The following is an 18,103-nucleotide window of genomic DNA, read 5'->3' as shown; positions in this document are numbered from 1 at the left end:
TTCAAAATATAGTCAGAATCTGACTGTCCAGACCACTGTCACCATATAAATTGTAACTCTCCTCCCTGCCCCACCTCACTCCCAGTTTCCCTGCTTTTTTTCCCTTTTATCCAAAGGGTTTACTATTCTCTGTATAATCTACTTGTTCCTTATATGTATTGTTTCTTTTCTGTCTTATTCCACTAAAACGTAAGCTTGATGAACTTAGGGATGTTTGTTTGTTCACAGATTGATTCCTACTGCCTAGAATAGTTCCTTGCAAACAGTGGGTGCATAATAAGTATTTGTTTAATTGATTCTGATAATTTTGAAACATGTATATAAAGCCCTTTGGGTCCTTATTGATTAGGTGGTAGTCATTGTATCGTTGACAACAGCATTTATATACAGGATTGCAGTTTACAAAATGCTTTCACATATTCGTTTATTCAGCTAACACAAATGCCAGTCATTGTATCAGATCCCTGTACAAAATCCGTGGGTTCCTTGCTCTGGCCCCCAAAAGACATAAAGATGCTATGTCTGTGTTCACGTTGGCTTGTCCCACTTTCACGGCCAGATCTTTCTCCACATCCCTACATGTAATTTATACTGCAGCCAAGCCCTACTGGGTGTTCTTTCGGATGCTCTGTGGCTCCCTTCTTCATGCCTCTGTTTGCTCAGGCTGCTCTTTCTAAATCACTCTGCTGATGGATGTGTGCATGCACCTGTCTCCCTCTCTCTCTCTCCCTCTCTCTCTCTCTCTCTCTCTCTCTCTCTCTCTCTCTCTCTCTTTTTCCTGTCTAATACGGTAGCAGGACTTTAGGGTTGCTTTTTTTTTTTTTACATCTTTATTATTAGAGTATTATTGCTTTAACAATGGTGTGTTAGTTTTCTGCTTTATAACAAAGTGAATCAGTTATACATATACATATGTTCCCATATCTCTTCCCTCTTGCATCTCCCTCCCTCCCACCCTCCCTATCCCACACTCTAGGTGGTCACATAGCACCGAGCTTATATCCTTGTGCTATGCGGCTGCTTCCCACTAGCTATCTGTTTTACGTTTGGTAGTGTATATATGTCCATGCCACTCTCTCACTTTGTCCCAGCTTACCTTTCCCCCTCCGCATATCCTCAAGTCCATTCTCTAGTAGGTCTGTGTCTTTATTCCCGTCTTACTCCTAGGTTCTTCATGACATTTTTTTTCTTAGATTCCATATATATGTGTTAGCATACGGTATTTGTCTTTCTCTTTCTGACTTACTTCACTCTGTATGACAGACTCCAGGTCCATCCAACTCACTACAAATAACTCAATTTCGTTTCTTTTTATGGCTGAGTAATATTCCATTGTATATATGTGCCACATCTTCTTTATCCATTCATCCGATGATGGACACTTAGGTTGCTTCCATCTCCTGGCTATTGTAAATAGAGCTGCAATGAACATTGTGGTACATGACTCTTTTTTTGAATTATGGTTTTCTTAGGGTATATGCCCAGTAGTGGGATTGCTGGGTTGTATGGTAGTTCTATTTGTAGTTTTTTAAGGACCCTCCATACTGTACTCCATAGTGGCTGTACCAATTCACATTCCCACCAACAGTGCAAGAGTGTTCCCTTTTCTCCACACCCTCTCCAGCATTTACTGTTTGTAGATTTTTTGATGATGGCCATTCTGACTGGTGTGAGATGATACCTCATTGTAGTTTTGATTTGCATTTCTCTAATGATTAGTGATGTTGAGCATTGTTTCATGTGTTTGTTGGCAGTCTGTATAACTTCTCTGGAGAAATGTCTATTTAGGTCTTCTGCCCATTCTTGGATTGGGTTGTTTGTTTTTTTGATATTGAGCTGCATGAGCTGCTTGTAAATTTTGGAGATTAATCCTTTGTCAGTTGCTTCATTTGCAAATATTTTCTCCCATTCTGAGGGTTGTCTTTTGGTCTTGTTTATGGTTTCCTTTGCTGTGCAAAAGCTTTGAAGTTTCATTAGGTCCCATTTGTTTATCTTTGTTTTTATTTCCGTTTCTCTGGGAGGTGGGTCCGTGTCCTCACAGAGCTTTTACTTGTTTTTCCCTCTACCTCTATCCTCACATCTCCCTTCAAAAAAAGCAAAAAAGATGGTAAGTTCCCTCCCTCATACCCTCACAGCTGGTTTCTTTTCTCTCTCTTTTAACAACTTTATTGGGATAAAATTCACAGACCATAAAGTTCACCCATACAGCTTTTTTCTTAAAATTCTTTATGTCTCTTACCTTGCTTGTCCATGTGCTGTGTTCAGTATGTTTCTGTCCCTGTCCTCTGCCAAGCCAAGGGAACTCTGAACGGCAGGGAGTCGGCCTTGGTAGGGGTGCCCAGTTGGGCTTTCCTCAGTAAGTGATGTTTGAATTGAACTTGGACTGGAGGCCTGCATTCCTCAGATCTTGCAGGGCGTGTTAGAGATGGAGAAAAAGGCACGGCCCTCCCGCAGGACAAACCAGAAGGATCACTGTGACTGCTTACAGCAAGGGGAGCATGCCAGCCAGCAGGTGCTGTGCCCAGTAGTGGGCCAAACGGACGTGGCAGGACCAGCCAGCCTCACCTTCTGCCTGCCCATGGAGCTGGGCCTTTTCGGATTCACCCTTGTGGTGAATGATTCCAGATGTTAAAGTGAAATTTCTTCAGAACTGTTGCATTTGAAGACCAGTGTAGTAAAGAGGGTGTGGGAGACTTATGGTCTGAAGAAAAACTACAGAGATGGCTGAAAGGCCCTAGAAAATTGAACAGTGTTGAAAGGAACGAGAAGCTGTGATTGTTCCAGTCGAGAAGGAGAAGCCGTTTACCAGACCTTTTCACTCCATGATTGAGTTCTTCTTCGTTGGTAGAAAATTGAGTGAAAGAAACAGACAAGCTGCCATATTAAATTATGAAGAAAATTTGTTTGTTTGTTTGTTTGTTTGTTTTGCAGTACGCGGGCCTCTCACTGCTGTGGCCTCTCCCGTTGCAGAGCACAGGCTCTGGATGCGCAGGCCCAGCGGCCATGGCTCACGGGCCCAGTCGCTCCGCGGCATGTGGGATCTTCCCAGACCGGGGCACGAACCCGTGTCCCCTGCATCGGCAGGCGGACTGTCAACCACTGCGCCACCAGGGAAGCCCAAGAAATTTTTTAAATTTATTTTTTATTGAAGTATAGTTGAATTACAGTGTTGGGTTAATTACTGCTGTAACAGCAACGTGACACATTTATACATATATATATACATTCTTTTTCATATTCTTTTCCATTATGGTTTATCACAGGATATTGAATATAGTTCCCTGTGCTGTACAGTAGGACCTTGTTGTTTATCCATTCGATATGTGCCAGTTTGCATCTGCTAATCCCAACTCCCAGTCCATCCCTCTCCCTCCCCCCTCCCCTTTGGTAACCACGAGTCCATTCTCTATGTCCCTGATTCTGTTAAATGACGAACATTTTTTGGGTTAAATTCTGGAATGGGGTACGTTAGAGGGTAACAAAAACCTGAAACCTTTTCCCCCTTATATCTGTCTTGCTAGTGTAATCCCAAAGCAGCAAGGTAGCTTAGATGACCTCTTACAGGAAGATGACTAGAACTGGCCCTTCTGACAAGCCCTTAACACTTTCTAAGCTGCTCGCCGGTGCCTCCTTTTTCTCCCACTAGATTATCTGAGACACAGAAAGGTGAGACGGCATTCCCCACCAGTCCCAGAAACCTGACCCAGTGCCCTGAGAAGACACAGGCCTGAGGCACCACGCCAGCTTTGGGTTCAAGAAGCTCTACGGTCAGGGTGCAGCTCCAGTGTTCTCACTAGTAGGATGGGGGTGATGCCGCCGAGCTTGCAGGGCGACTGGCGCTGGGGGGGGGGGATGGCAGAAGTAGCTCACGTCTGGTGCAGACTCAGGGCCTGCTGTTGGTGGCCACTCCGATGCTGGGTTCAGCAGCAGACACACTAGGAAATGCTCTAAATCAGGGAGTTACTGTTCCGCATTCACACTCCGCGTAGACTTTGCCCTCTACCTGTCATATTAAAATGAGGTCAAACAAAACAGAAAGAACTAAAACTCTTACATCAAAAATTCTACTTACTACAGAAAAAAATATGAATCTCTTAAAAGGTTTTTGTCCCATTTTCTCCAGAAGCAATAGGGTGATACATCTGATGGTGGTCTTTCAGGCGTGTCTTCCGCTCACGTGTTTTGCCAGTCACTGTGCTGTAATTAGTGACGAGCCTCTGAGCAAGTTGGGGAAGCAGACGGCAGCTCAAAGGCCTGACCCAAGGGGGCCTGTCACAGTCTCTGCCTCAGGCAGAAATTTCACTTGAGTTGACCCTTTGTGTTGCACCTTTATAAAGAAGTTCTTAAGCGGGCATCTGAAGAAAAGTAGCCATGTGTGTGGAAACGTGAAGGTCATCACAACAGTCAGAACGCTGTTCCACGCCTTCCACGAGTCACAGCTGCTCTCTGGTGCGTGAGGGGGAAGCAGTAGAAATGCTGGTTGAAGTGGAAGGTCAGTGATGGCCTATTCACCAGGGACGGGGCAGGCAGAATGGAAACTGGGTTGGTCTGGACCTTGCAGGTAAAATTTCCCTCCCTCCGCTAATGCAGCAGGTCCAGGAGCAGCCCTGCTGTGGAAGGCGTGCTTGTGGGTTATGTTACACCCTCAGAAGAGACCCTCCTTCCGCGCTGCATGGGCCCTTTTTGGGGTACTTAGCTTACAGGGCTACTCAGTGTCAGTTACTAAGTGCTACCCAGGTGTCGTCTATGTGTAGCCTGCCCAGTAGAGCTCGTTTGTAACAAGTGTACCTTCTTGGTTGGTAACTTAGCTGGATTCTAAGATAATTTGGGGTGGTATAGTTTACTTGTTAAATATGACTTATAAATAACTGATTAGAAAACACTGTCATCCAGTAATAATGACAGTAGCTACCGTGTAGTGAGAACTTACTGTATGCTGGGCACAGTGCTCAGAGCTTCGTGGGGATTATCTAATTTAATACTCCCCCGGTGACTTCCTGGAGGAGCGCTGTTACTCTCAGTCAGCGGGTGAGGACACAGCCTCGGACGTGCCAGGGACATCTGCCAGGCTCGCGCAGTGGCCTGGTGCTGTTTGGGCTCAACACGGGGACCCAGGGCACTTGTGGTTGACCTGGCTGTGCGGCTGGGCCTTCTGCTGAGTAATGGGACAGTGATCTTGGGGGAGCTTTACCCCTCCCCTGCCAGTTTGCTAACCAGTATTCACGCTGACTTGTGATTTTTCTCTTTCTTAAATTTAGCATATACATATATAGGACGTCTCTGTGACTCACAGCAGAAATGGCCTGGAGACTAGCTGTCTCATTGCTGTAAACATCAAAGCATAATGTTGTCATCTGTTTGTACTCGTATTGCATTTTTGTGACTTGTATACAGGTATCCCCTACTCATCCAAAATTAGGTTTCTGCCACTTTGCTTTTATGAAAGACCTACCTGTTTTTGACAACCAAGAGAAGTCCTAGGACGATTTCCACTTCTAGGAAAAAAGGCAAAGAGTGAAAATACCGGTCGGTGTTTATTGTGCTGAGTGTCACTATAGAGGCAGCACCCTCAGCAGTGACGGGGGCCCCTGCCAGGCTCCCTCCCCGGAGCCACACGCGGCGTCTCCCCAGAGCTGTGCACTGTGTCTGAGAGCATCTCTGCTTTGTCCCTGTGCCTCAGTTCGCAAGATGTGTCTGTCTATCCCAAGGTGATTGCTTTGCTGCTTTACTCCAGCTTGGCTGAGGAAAGGTGTCCGTGGAGCACTGGGTAGCGGGAAATCTGGGTGTGACGACGGTGTTGGCTCTTTCCTGTTGTGCTGTTGTACACTGGGTTTTTTTTTTCTTTTTTTAACAGAACATATATTTGTATTCACATTAGCAAGGGAGTTGGCTTTCTTTTATTATTATTTATTATTATTATTATTATTATTATTTTGGCTGCATTGGGTCTTCGTTGCTGCGTTCGGGCTTTCTCTAGTTGTGGCGAGCAAGCTTCTCACTGCGGTGGCTTCTCTTGTGGCTCGCGGGCTCTAGAGCTCAGGCTCAGTAGTTGTGGCACACGGGCTTAGTTGCTCCATGGCATGTGGGATCTTCCCAGACCAGGGATTGAACCCGTGTCCCCTGCATTGGCAGGCGGATTCGTAACCACTGCGCCACCAGCGAAGCCCTGGGAATTGGCTTTAGAAAAGAGATGTGTGCTGTGAAGGTCACTCACTTTACACAAGTTCTTTGCTTTGACAAAGGAATCCCAAAGGGCAGTGCCACGGCAGCTCGTGGGGGAGACCCGCTGTCTCTGGGTCACACTACCTCCTTGATCGGAGGCTTCAAGTGGGACATGCCACTCTCAGGAAGGCAGACAGTTCTAAGTGATACCCGGTAGTGAGGCAATAGGATTTTGTTTCAGTAATGACAAAGCAAGATGGACCAAATGAAAAGGAATTGAGAAAAGCAATCGATCAACTATGGAGTGGAGGCAAAGATGAAGGAACACGTGACTGACCCCCGGGTTGGTGCCCAAGCGGGGTCTAGGGAGGTTAACCGCCTTCACATGACAGCAGGCTGTTGGAATGAGATTTTTCCTGGTTTACTGTTGACTCAGTACAGCCTCCTCACCCGTTCCCCACCCCAGCCTCTCAGATTTTCACTGACTCAATCTGAACCTTACTTGTCTTCTGAGTCACAGTATTAAAGGGCTTCCTTTTCTTTCTTTCTTTGTTTTTTTTTAACATCTTTATTGGAGTATAATTGCTTTGCAATGGTGTGTTAGTTGCTGCTTTATAACAAAGTGAATCAGCTATACATACACATATAAGGGCTTCCTTTTCAATCCTCTAAAATCTTAAATTGCATTAAGTTAAAATCAGTGTTTGTTCACTTCAGAGCATTATAGTTCCTGATTATCAGCTTATGTGGAAGAGTTCGTACTTGGAGAGCTTTGTTTGGGAATTAATAGGGCTTCTTGGAAGATGCAGCTTTTCTCAGACTGATTCACATTGAGAAGGATTTGTCACGGGCTCCCTGTGAAGGATCGTATTCTGTCATTTAACAAAAAATCTTAGTTATTAAAACAAGTAAAACCCATTTAATGTAATTTAAGCACATTTTTCAAAAACTTTATGGTAGGTGTTATTCTTCCATAGGTGTATCAGCAACCTGAACTGTGAGAACAGATTTCAAGCCATTTTGGAACGATGAACTCCTTCAAAGCTGGGGCTGGTGGAAGAGTGTTTGCTTTTCCTGCCACATGCTGGATCAAGACCTGGCCCTCGCCCTGTATTCCCCGGGCCCGTGGGGAGTTCATGCCGTGGGTGCTCAGCAGGGGCTGAGTTCATGTCTGTCTGCTTTATTGTCCTGCCTGTGGCCACACTCCCGGGTCCTTGGGGTGCTGTGCCGGCCTTGCAGAGCTGCCCGTCACTGTACCCAGCCAGCAGGGGGTGGGGGGTAGTTGCTACAGGCAGCAGAGGGTCTCCATCATGGGGGAGGGCGGGGGGAACTTCCCGGGATCGGAGCTACTGTTCACTCGGGAGGGAGGAGAGCTGCCCCTCGTGTCCTCTGCATGTCATTTGGCCCTTGGGCTCCCATTTCCTCATTAGTAAATGTACTGTTTGGACTGGATAATCTGAAAGACCGTTTCCAGTTCTCCATGTGTGATTGCCAAGGGGCTGAGGCCATGTCAGGAGAGAGGCTGGGTGACGCTCGGGTCCGGGGGGAGGGGCAGGCCACGCAGGGCGCAGGCGGAGCCGGGGCCGGCTGAGCAGGCTTCCCGCTGCCCTCGGGCTGCTGCCCTGTGACACAGTCCTCTTTCCTGACACGGCCCCTCCCGGGCGCTCCTTCCAGCCTGTCTGATCTTATTTCCTCTCTTGATAAACAAACCAAAGGTGGGGTGGGGGTGGCAGTCTCTCTTTTCACAACTGTTTTCAGTCAGTTTCAGCCTGAGATCCTCCCTCCACCCCCAGTCCTTCCTGGCAAAGCTTTTTCCTGTTTAAAGGGAACCCTGGGCTCCCAGTTTTCCCTTGCAGGTGGGACCTCATATTTGCAGGTGGTTGCCCTTGATTGGTTGATTGATTCATTGCCGTTTAGGGCATCAAGAGAAGTTTTATAGGGGACAATCTTGGGTTGTATAAGAATGAAGAGATGAGGAAAATTTTTCTCCTAATTAGAGTTTAGCTATCTAAGGGCTAAAGCATTATTCAGTCTTTTTTTGGTGGAAAATAACCCAAGTTTTTGAATATATTCTATCTTAGAAAAAAATAAAAGCCCTCCCAGTGGAGAAAGTAACCTTTCCTGATGACTGGTGGTTGAGGATGGTTGTTGAGTCATCTGTGCTTACTGCGTTCCCTTTTGTGTTCCCTGTTTGTGTCGGGGCTTGCGGGGCAGCGGTTTACCAGGTGGAGGTAGACCGTGCCTCCAGTCCCGCGGGGAAGATGGCAGTGAGCAGATACACGTGTGAGGCTCACTTATCAGAAGGCTAGCAGGCTCCTGACCTGGTCACCTGGCTAGAGCCAGGGACCCCGAGGACAGTAGCAGCTGGTGGGGGAGATGGGGGCGGGGGGGCTATCCCACCCATGGTTGAGCGAGGGCCTGAATAGCTGAAAGACGGGTGTGGTGGGATTGAGGGGAGCACAGGGGCGACGCGGGGCAGGGGGAGGCAGGCGGGACCCAGACATGCAGCAAGCTCTGTGAGCATTTAGATGCTATCGAAGAGCCACGCAAAACCGTTGAGGAATTGTCAGCAGGGGAGTGACGGGATTGTGTTGGTTTTGGAGGAGATGGTGCCTTGGGGCTGGAGGGCTGGAGCGGTGGCGAGCAGGTGCAGGAGGCCGGCTGCAGGAGCAGGGGAGCGATGGTGGTCTGCATCGGAGGGACGGGGACGGGGTGGGGGCTTGGGGATGGTTTGAGGCCGCAGCTGCGGGTCAGGGTGTGTGTGGTGCAGGACTCCGAGCGGGTGTCAACCCCGGCAGTCGCTGGAGTGCAGGGCCCCGCAGGGCCAGCCAGTCGGAGGGCGGCAGTGCCCGTCTGTCCTCAGAGTAGTGTCCCGGGGCTGGCGCACTTCGGGGCCCGGTCAGTGTTTGCTGACTCGGCAGCTCTTTGTTGAGGGCGTGGGAAGGAGAGGTCATTTTACTCTTTCTAAAATTTAGAATAGTGATGTCGTCTTACTTCAGAAACTACCAGTTCATTATCACCATGAAAAGCAAGCGTTATGTTAAGCATTACAGCAGATCTGTTTTCTTCACGCTACCCATAATGTCTGTCTTCTAATCTTAATATAAATGATATTTAAAATGAATCCCTAATGGTGTTTCGGTTGTTGTGGTTTTGCTTTGCGTCCTGAATGTTTTAAGAGTGCATGACAAGCTGTGTTGCACCCCAGTGGATATAATTCATAAAACTTTGCCGATAACGTTTTGTGTTCTGAGGAGCGTTGCAAGCTCTAGGCTCAGTGGAGGCGCGTTTATGCTTTTCAAGTGCTGCTACCCTGCTTCCTCCCAGTAAGCTCGAGCTCCAGTTTCCTAGAGCTCCAGTTTCCTAGCCGTAGAGACTGGTTCTCCCCTCCCACCCACCCCCAGGTCAGCTGGCTGTTCTGAAGGGATACCTTTTTGAAAACGTGAAACAGCAGTAGAATCTTGTGAGAAAAATCAGTTTGGTCTGTTCACTGTCTCAGGCTCTGCAGCAGTAACTGTGAAGTGTCTCCATCACTGCTCCCTTCCCCACCCCACCCGATCATCCCTGGGTCTTTCCACATGAGTAAGTGGCACCCACTCATCAAGTTGCCCAGGCTGGAAACCCAGCAGTCATCCTGGAGTCTCCTCTTGCTTCACCCACGTCGCAGGCGACTGCGCCTCCAGAGGGAAACTGGATGCGGCCTCCTGGGGGCTCCAGGCCCGACACCCCGAGCCCCGCTTACCTCCTGTGGGAAGCGGCGTCCCCCAGCTCTCCTTCCATGCTTGCCCTCATGGCCTGCTTTCCAAATAGCGACAGATGATCTTTAAAAAGAGGTTAAAAACGTTTTTGGAAACAGCTTCAAACTTACAGAAAAGTTGCAAATAACAGTATAAAGAAGTGCCCCGAGGAGTTGAGAGTACGTTGCCTGCGTGGTCCCCCTCCCCGCTGGACGTCTGGCCTGTATTTCCTGCAGCCCCGGCTGGTCTCTAGCCCCAAGTCAGGAATACGACATGGACACAGACTAGCAAGGGATCACCCCAGCCCCAGTCTGCTGTTCTCTTGTAGCAGAGGAGCCTGAGACCCAAAGCTCCCTTGACTTCCGTGCTGTCTTCCTCTCTCCCTTCTGTGGGGACTCTGGCGTCTCCTGACTTTCATGACTGAAACCGTTGCGGGCCAGTCATTTTGTAGAATATCTCTTCAATTTAGGTTTTCCTCCCGTTTCCTCATGATTAAATTCAGCTTTTATAACTTTGCCAGGAAAATCACAGATGTGACACTGTATTTTTCTCATTGCGTCCTTTGGGGTGGCATACAGTCTCACCCTGATCGCATCACTCTGATCGCTTGGTTTAGGTAGTGTCTGCCAGACCGCACTGCGAAGGCACTGTTCCTCTGTTTGATCAACAAGTATTTCGTTGAGATGTACTTTGAAGCTATGTAAATATCCCATTTCGCATCAGATATTTTAACATTGATTGATTTAATATCAGTGTGTACTCCTGATTTTGTTTTATTTAGTGGGCTGGATAATCTGTGACTATCCGTATTTATTTTGATTCACTCCCATTCTTTGAGCGCTTCCTTATTTTCGGGCACAAGAAGATGTTCCAGGCTGACCTGCGCTTTCCTGACCCACCTCTGGACTTGATGGAGGTGTCCTGGTCCCCTAGCTGGAGAATGGTATCTAGGAACCAAGATCTGTCACTAGTGATGCTTCTTGCTGCTGGGGTGCCGCCGCCTCCGGGCCCTCTCCAGAGGCAGAGCTGGGGCTTCCATATGTGTAACTGGGCACACGCCCATTCATGTCTGCATCTTTTCTGGGTCCACATACTGAAAACCACGAGCTCACACCGACGCCTCCACTTCTAATCCAGTGCCGTAGGGTCTGTTCTCCCTTTCTCGTAACTCCCTTTTCTGACAGTGAGGAAGCTGGCCCCCGTTATCCTGAACCCGTTTACTGATGTGATCAGTCCTTGTAACAGTCTCCTGTCCCCGACGGACGTCCTCCTTACCCCAGCGTCACCCAGTTTGGGCTCCGACCCCTGTTCCCGTTGGGCTCTGCCTAAAGGAGGTGCTAGAGGGAGGTGGGGGTGTGTGGGGGGGTGGGCCTTGCAGCTTCCTGCCAGCTTCCGTCTTCTGTGGCACCTTAGCAGCCAGCCTCCTCCTGGCAGGAAGTGTCTTCTGGTAGTGGGCAGCTGGTCCCGGTTTGGGCATTTTCCCACACTTGCAGAGACCCCAGCATCAGCTGGCGAGTGCCCCTTTCAGCTCCCTGGGTCCCAGCCGTTAGGGCCCGCCTTTGTGCTTAGAGACCCCAGTAAACAGCGGCGGCAGCCGAGCCTCAGAGTTTCAGCTGGGCGGGGCCCTTGGCCCAGGTTTCACAAATCCCAGCTTCTGCCTTTGGTTCCCCAATCCTAAGCGTAGCATTTGCTTCCTGCACCTGCTGTCCCATGATAATCCAGTGCTCCCTTTTAACTTTTTTTTTTTAAGTCTTTATTGAATTTCTCACAGTATTGCTTCTGTTTTACGTTTGGGTCTTCTGGCCGCTGGGCATGTGGGATCCTAGCTCCCTGACTGGGGGTCGACCGGGGATCGAACCCTCACCGCCTGCATTGGAAGGCAAAGTCTTAACCACTGGACCGCCAGGGAAATACCCCCTTTCAACTTTTGTGGTTACCTAGGTAACAGTCCTTTTCTGTTACATTTTCTTCGAATAACTGGTGTGGTTTCTGTCTGTTCACTCTACCCAGTCCGTGTGGTGGGGTCACCTTGAACTTGTGTTGACACTGATTAACGCCCCATTTGAAATGTCACTCTCTCTCCTTTTCACGGGTGTCAGTCCTTCCTGTCAGAGTGATTTCATGGTCTCTCAGTACTTGTGTGGTTCGCAGGGTGGTCTGCTGCTGTGATTTAATTCTCTATTCTGGTTCTAGCTAATGCAGCCTTGATGATTTTTACATAGCACTACAATATTTTTACTGTGTCCTCAGAACTGTTTGAAAATATCTAACATTTTCCAAAAATAATGCTTTCCTTCTGGACCCTTTTTAGTGCCCTCTGTTTTTAAACATTAGGTTTTGTTCACATAGTTGATTTCCTGTTACTTGACTCTTAGTTTCTTTATCTTTCCAAGCTTTCATTTGGGGTGTTTCCATGGTTCTTCCCCCGTTTATCAGACTGGCCCTGATAAATGCGTGTTCACGCATTTCAGGGAAATTGTACAGGGCTGTGTAAAATGCATAAGCGACAGAAACAGGTTCTATAAAAAGAGTAAGAGGAAAACTTGTCGAGGAACATCAAGTAAGACAGTTGATGTGGAAAGAAAAGATGAGAAAGCTAGCCAGGTCTCATCTGCCACAAGGGACTTCACGCTTCTCTGCCTCAGCCCTCGCTGAGGTGGGAGGAGGGACTTTTTGCCTGTTTTAGGGATAAGAAAATTTAATCACAGAGGAGGAGATGACTTTCCTAAGATGGCATGGCGACCAGGTGTCCCGCTTGGGGCTTCACTCTCCTGAATGGAAGGAAGCCAGGGCTTTTCCCTGGGCCGCCTCCTGCCAAGTAGGGCAGGAGTAAACAGAACTGGATAGCGTATCGTTGGACCACGTACATACACACAGATCGCTACCACTAGAAATTAAGATAAGCACTTCACACCGTGCTCCAACAGACTCTAAACAGCAGATGAATAATGGGTTGACTGTTTTAAAAAGCCATTTGGCCAAAACTAGGCTTGACTGTCAGACTGTTAAGGGGTCACAACTTTCTGAGCCTTACTAAGAAAATGACAAAGGAAAAATGAATTTGATTTTATTAAAAATGATACTTTTATTGGAAGTAATAATTGCTATAAAATAAAAATAGCATAGTTCAGATGAAAAGAGGCAACAGAATGGAGGAATAGTGTTTACAGCTGTTATGTGTGAGAGAGCCAAAGTAAAGCTCTTACACAGTTGATTAAAAAACATCAAGACGTGATTAATGAGCAAGTGTCATGAATGGATAATTAACATCACAGGGCACAGCCGGATGTGGGAGAACACCGCCTCAACAGGCATCAAAGAACCGCTGATTTCAAAGGAAGACGAGATGTCAGTGTGTGGCTGTGAGGGGAGTGTGACTCAGGAGATGCAGCTTGGAAGGCAGGTTAGGAACCAGATAGAATGTTAGTGCCCTTTGGAGAGTCCTGGAGTTTCATCCTCAAAATTAATTTAAAATAGTAAAAAATCTGTGTGCATGAAAAGTTCATTGCAGATTTATTCACCATAAGAAAATAATTTTCAAAAACATTTAACCTCTCCATTCAGTAGACACAATTATAAATTGTTGGTGTGTCAACTTAGTGAAATATTATGCAACTGTTAAAATGTTAGTTGAGTGGTACAGAAACATGAAAAATGTAAGAAATGAGATAAAAGCAGAATACACAAAAATAGCTATATAAACATTGACCGTGTCTATGGTCAGGGGCTGGAATGGGAACATGTGAAGTTAAAGTGGTTCCTAGCACAATTATGGGTGGAATTTTCTTTGATTTCCATGGAAATTGCTGTTTGATTTGCACGTTTAAAACACTGGCCAGCAGGTTTTGTGAGTCTTTGGGGATTTTGTAGAAGAGTCCAGAATGCTGTGTTGAACCCCTGCCAGAGTGAGCGTTGCGGCAGCGCACACCAAGTGTGACTGTGGCGTGGGCCCTTCGCAGGTGAGCGGAGCGGCGTCATCTCCTTCCCAGACTCGCTGTCCTGGTGGTGATTTGTTGGGATTGTTTTTCTTCACAGTAAAATGGAAGGTGCCATTTGGCTCCCCCAGAAGATGCCAAGAGAGATTGTGATCTGCAGTGGCTGTTGAAAGTCTGCATTTCCATGAGGATTTTAGGTGATAACTGGAAGAAAGGTGACCCATAGGTGACCTTTAAGTTCTGGCTCGAGGGTTTTCTTTAGTCTGGCTCCCCCCCCCCACAAATAATTCAGGGCCTGTGTGTTCTCTTCCCTAATCTCTGTGCCAATGGGTAGTTGGCGCCCTGGCTTTTATTCCTTGGATCAGTGAACCATGGTGGTCAAACCTTGGTGGTACTAAGCAACTAGTTAAGGAGAAAAGAATTTGGAGTTAGATTCATAATATGGAGCTCAGTTAGAAGCCCAGAAAACACCAGATAGCAGGTTTGGGGGGAGATAATTGTAGATGCACGTGTAGTTATAAGAAACAACACAGAAAGAGCCCTGGTACATTTTGCCCATTCCCCCCGCCCCCCGCCATGGGAATGTTGCAAAGCTGTAATCGTGGAGGATTTGAAAAAGATCTGTAGAGGACACATAAAGGTTGGCATAAACACAGGGATTTAGATCTGAAGGTGAAAAGAGGAGAAGGTGGAGGGAGATGTAACGGAGCGGCTGCTAGACCGAGCGCGGGTGGTCGGCGCTCAGGTGCTGCTTCTGGAGTCTCACGGCGCGGGGCTTCTGGTCCTGGGGCTGCTGTGACTAATTACCACCAACTGGGGGCATCAGGTCACAGAGAGTTTTCTTCTCTCTCACAGTTGTTGTGGCCAGAAGTCCAGAGTCACGGTGTCAGCAGGGCCATGCTCCTTCTGAAGGCTCTGGGGAGAGTCTGTCCCTGTCCCTTTCGGCCTTTGGTGGTGGCAGCACTGTTTGGCGTTCCGTGCTTGTCACTGGGTCACTCGAATCTGTGCCTCCGTCTTCACGTGACTGTCCCCCGTGTCTCTGATCTAGATCTCTTACTTGATGCGGACGCCAGTCATGCTGGATTTAGAGCCCACCCCATACCTGTTTGTGACTTCATCCTAACTTGATTACATCTGCAGAGACCCCACTTCCAAATCAGGTCGCATTCACAGGTTTTGGGGAGACACTGTCCAACCCAGTCCATTTTCCACAGAAAGTTGGCTTAGTTTGCTTCTTCCTAAAATGTGGATGGTCATGGAATGAATCTCAAGAACGTGTGTGCGGACCTTGTGGGTGTGGAGTGCTGCTCCCAGCCCTGACCCCGTTACTGTCAGGGCCTCCGCGCGTCTTTCAAGGGTGGTTGCCCGTTGTCTTGGAGAACGCCTTGTGTCCCCACCCCCAGCTGCCCTGTGGCCCTGAGAGCTGGCAGGTGGTGCCCAGAGCTCACGGACCTGGTGAGCCGGTGCCTGTGCCGCCCTGCAGAACAGACGGGTGCCCAGCGGGGAGAGCTCAGCTTTCATGATTTTTCCAGGGGATCTTTGTTGTGATGGTATTTGTTATAACAGATATTGAAATACAGGTGCCAGTATGAACATCCACGTTAATTTGGCATAAATACCGACTTTCCAAATGTTAATGACTTTACACATATTAAGTGTCTTAAAAAGTATTCACTCATTTAAAAAGTAAAGTTTTTTCTAAAGAAAGTATAACTTAATGGAATGCCCCAATCAATTAAATTTTTATCTATTGTCAACTTTTTAGAGTAAGTTGTTAATTTTACTTTTTTTAATTTGTAGCTAAACCATTTACACAACTGGTGAAGGAAATGCAACTTCATCGAGAAGACTTCGAAATAATTAAAGTAATCGGCAGAGGTGCTTTTGGTGAGGTAAGATAAACTTATTTTTGTTCATTTTGCCTAGCAGCTCCCATCTAGCAGTTTTAGGGTCCTGTACATTGACTTTGGGACGAGGAAATTATTGGTATCATTTGGAGAGTTCTTGGTGGATAAAATCTGAAAGATAGAGTTAAGGAGAGAAAAAACAAAAACAAAAGCTGGTGACTGGTGAATTACCCTGAAAATTGTCTTGACCAAAATAGTTCTTTCTGACAGATAGTTTTTAAAAACATCCGTTTGTCAATCAAAGAAAAGTCTTGGCAGCAGTTTTCAAAAAAATACAAGGGTCGCATCAGAGTGGTGCTCATTGTTCGTAGCTCGTCCACCGTCCGTCAGTCCTCATGCGATTATGAGTCCCGCCGCCTGTGTCTGGAGGAGAACAGCTTGTGCACCGGGTCCTTGTGACCCGCCCTGCGGGGGTCTGGGGGTCCGCTCCGCCCGGAGCTGCTGTCCCTCCTGCTGTCCCTCCTGCCGGCTCCGCGCCTAGCCCAGCCCGCCGGGGTGTGTTTAGCGTCAGGCGCTTGACTGAACTACATTAACTCCTCTCCTTAGGTTTCGCCTGTGGCACTCCCAGGCTGTGGAGCTGTGCGTGTGGGTTAATGAGATGCTCTGTGTCATGTGCGGCAGCGCGTGCGCTCTGTCCGACACAGCCCTGCTGGACGTGACTCTAAAGTGCTGCAGAGTGGGAGACAGCATTTGTTGTGCACGGCGTACACTTCATATTGGGCAAAATATACGTGGAAGAAAGCAAAGCAGGAATTTAACGAGATAGCTGCTTCGTTCTGAAGTAGCTCACGAGTGGAAACCAGGCCTGTGATCTGTCTTTGCAAACAGCTCAATATTTTTGGTGATTCTTCTGCTACCAGCACCTGATGGGCCCTACTTTATTTGCAGGGCTTCAGTAGAATACACCAAAAGAAAACATTCCTACGAAAATGCTTTCAAAATACTCGAGTGAGAAAGCTCTGGCCTGCCTGAGTGAATGTGGGCAGTTGTGTGTCGTGCCCTCATTTCTTCCTTGGAAGCTGCCCTGGCCTCAGATCAGACCCCAGCCCCGCGTTCTGCGGCGAGCCCCGTCTCTTGTCCTCGTACCCTCCTCTCCCTCACCCAGCCTGGTCTTCATACCCACCCCTTCCCCAGCCCACTGCTAAGAGTGAATCTCACCAAGGAGTGGGTGGAGGGGAAGTAGCGCCACCGGGGGGCTGCTTTGGTGGCAGCCTTGTCCTCTGGGACGGCATCTCCTCCCAGGCCGACCTCGGAACGACCCTGGATCTAGGACTCCCCGTCTGAATTCAGCTCTGGGCTGGGACGGGACAGGGAGGTTGTTGGTTTTTTGTTTTGTTTTGTTTTGTTTGCGGTACACGGGCCTCTCACCGTTGCAGCCTCTCCCGTTGTGGAGCGCAGGCTCAGCGGCCGTGGCTCACGGGCCCAGCCGCTCCGCAACATGTGGGATCTTCCTGGACCGGGGCACGAACCCGTGTCCCCTGCGTCGGCAGGTGGTCTCTCAACCACTGCGCCACCAGGGAAGCCCGGGTTTTTGTTTTTAAATATTAAGGTATACTTACATGTAAAACGCACAGATCTAGGTATATGGTTTGAGTTATGACAGATGTCTACACCTGTGTAAGCAGCACCCCAGTCTATATAGAGCATTTCTATTCCCCAGAAAGTTCCTTCCTGTTTCTTTCCAGAGCCTCCACCTCCTGTAAGCCCCACCCTTCCCCAGGTGGCCACTCTCCCGATGGCCACCAACAGGGAAAAAATTGAGTTCTGCATAGAAATAACAGATCTCTGAGCTCTAGGTAGGATGTGATGAGGTAAGGGAAGGTTTTTGTTGTTGCTCAGTGAGAAGAAAGAGAAAGCCTTTGAAAGCTAAACCCAGTTCAGCTCGCTGTGTACTTTCACCGACCGGCCCCCTTGTACCAGGAGCTGTGCCAGGCTGCTGGACACAGCGCTGAGCAAGGCCCGGGCCGACGTGGAGCTCTGCAGTGACAGCGAGCCCGTTAGGGTGTTGGGGGCCAGGGGCAGGGAGAGACTCGGGGGCAGGAGCCGGGCGGCCTTTGGGAGGAAGAAAGAAAGCACAGGAGAGAGCATTGCTGTGTCAGAACAGCTGGCGGTTACTTTTAGTGCTCTTCTTTGCCAAAGGACTTGATGTGAAACGCAGTTCCTGAGTTTAAAGAAGATAACATTGATCACTTTTTAGCTCTTCCCAAGTTAAGAGAGCGTGTTCTCGGAGCCCCCCCTTTGCCTTTGCTCCCTCTCCAGGCTTTCGCAGCTGCTTTGTGCATCCCCTCCCCCTCCCCCTCCATCGTCTCTCCCTGGGCCCTGTGGCCTGCGCTCAGCACGCCAGCCCTCCTTGCCCAACTGC

At 48.4% G+C, this 18,103-nt stretch overlaps 1 protein-coding gene across 3 annotated transcripts in view; it reads left to right on the top strand.

The window, feature by feature from the left end:
- CDC42BPB (CDC42 binding protein kinase beta) overlaps positions 1–18,103 on the top strand; it is a 113,375-nt gene that overhangs the window by 28,687 nt on the left and 66,585 nt on the right. For all 3 annotated transcript variants that reach the window (XR_014015359.1, XM_081228190.1, XM_081228191.1), the window contains exon 2: positions 15,635–15,726. Coding sequence is in view for 2 of the 3 variants with exons in the window: in XM_081228190.1 (XP_081084316.1) it covers positions 15,635–15,726 (92 nt within the window). In the remaining variant the exon portion in view is untranslated. The remainder of the gene's footprint in view (positions 1–15,634; positions 15,727–18,103) is intronic.

The sequence above is a fragment of the Mesoplodon bidens genome (assembly GCF_964165515.1).
Source record: "Mesoplodon bidens genome assembly, chromosome: 3".
Taxonomy (NCBI): domain Eukaryota; kingdom Metazoa; phylum Chordata; class Mammalia; order Artiodactyla; family Ziphiidae; genus Mesoplodon; species Mesoplodon bidens.
This window is presented reverse-complemented; position numbering and strand designations above follow the sequence as displayed.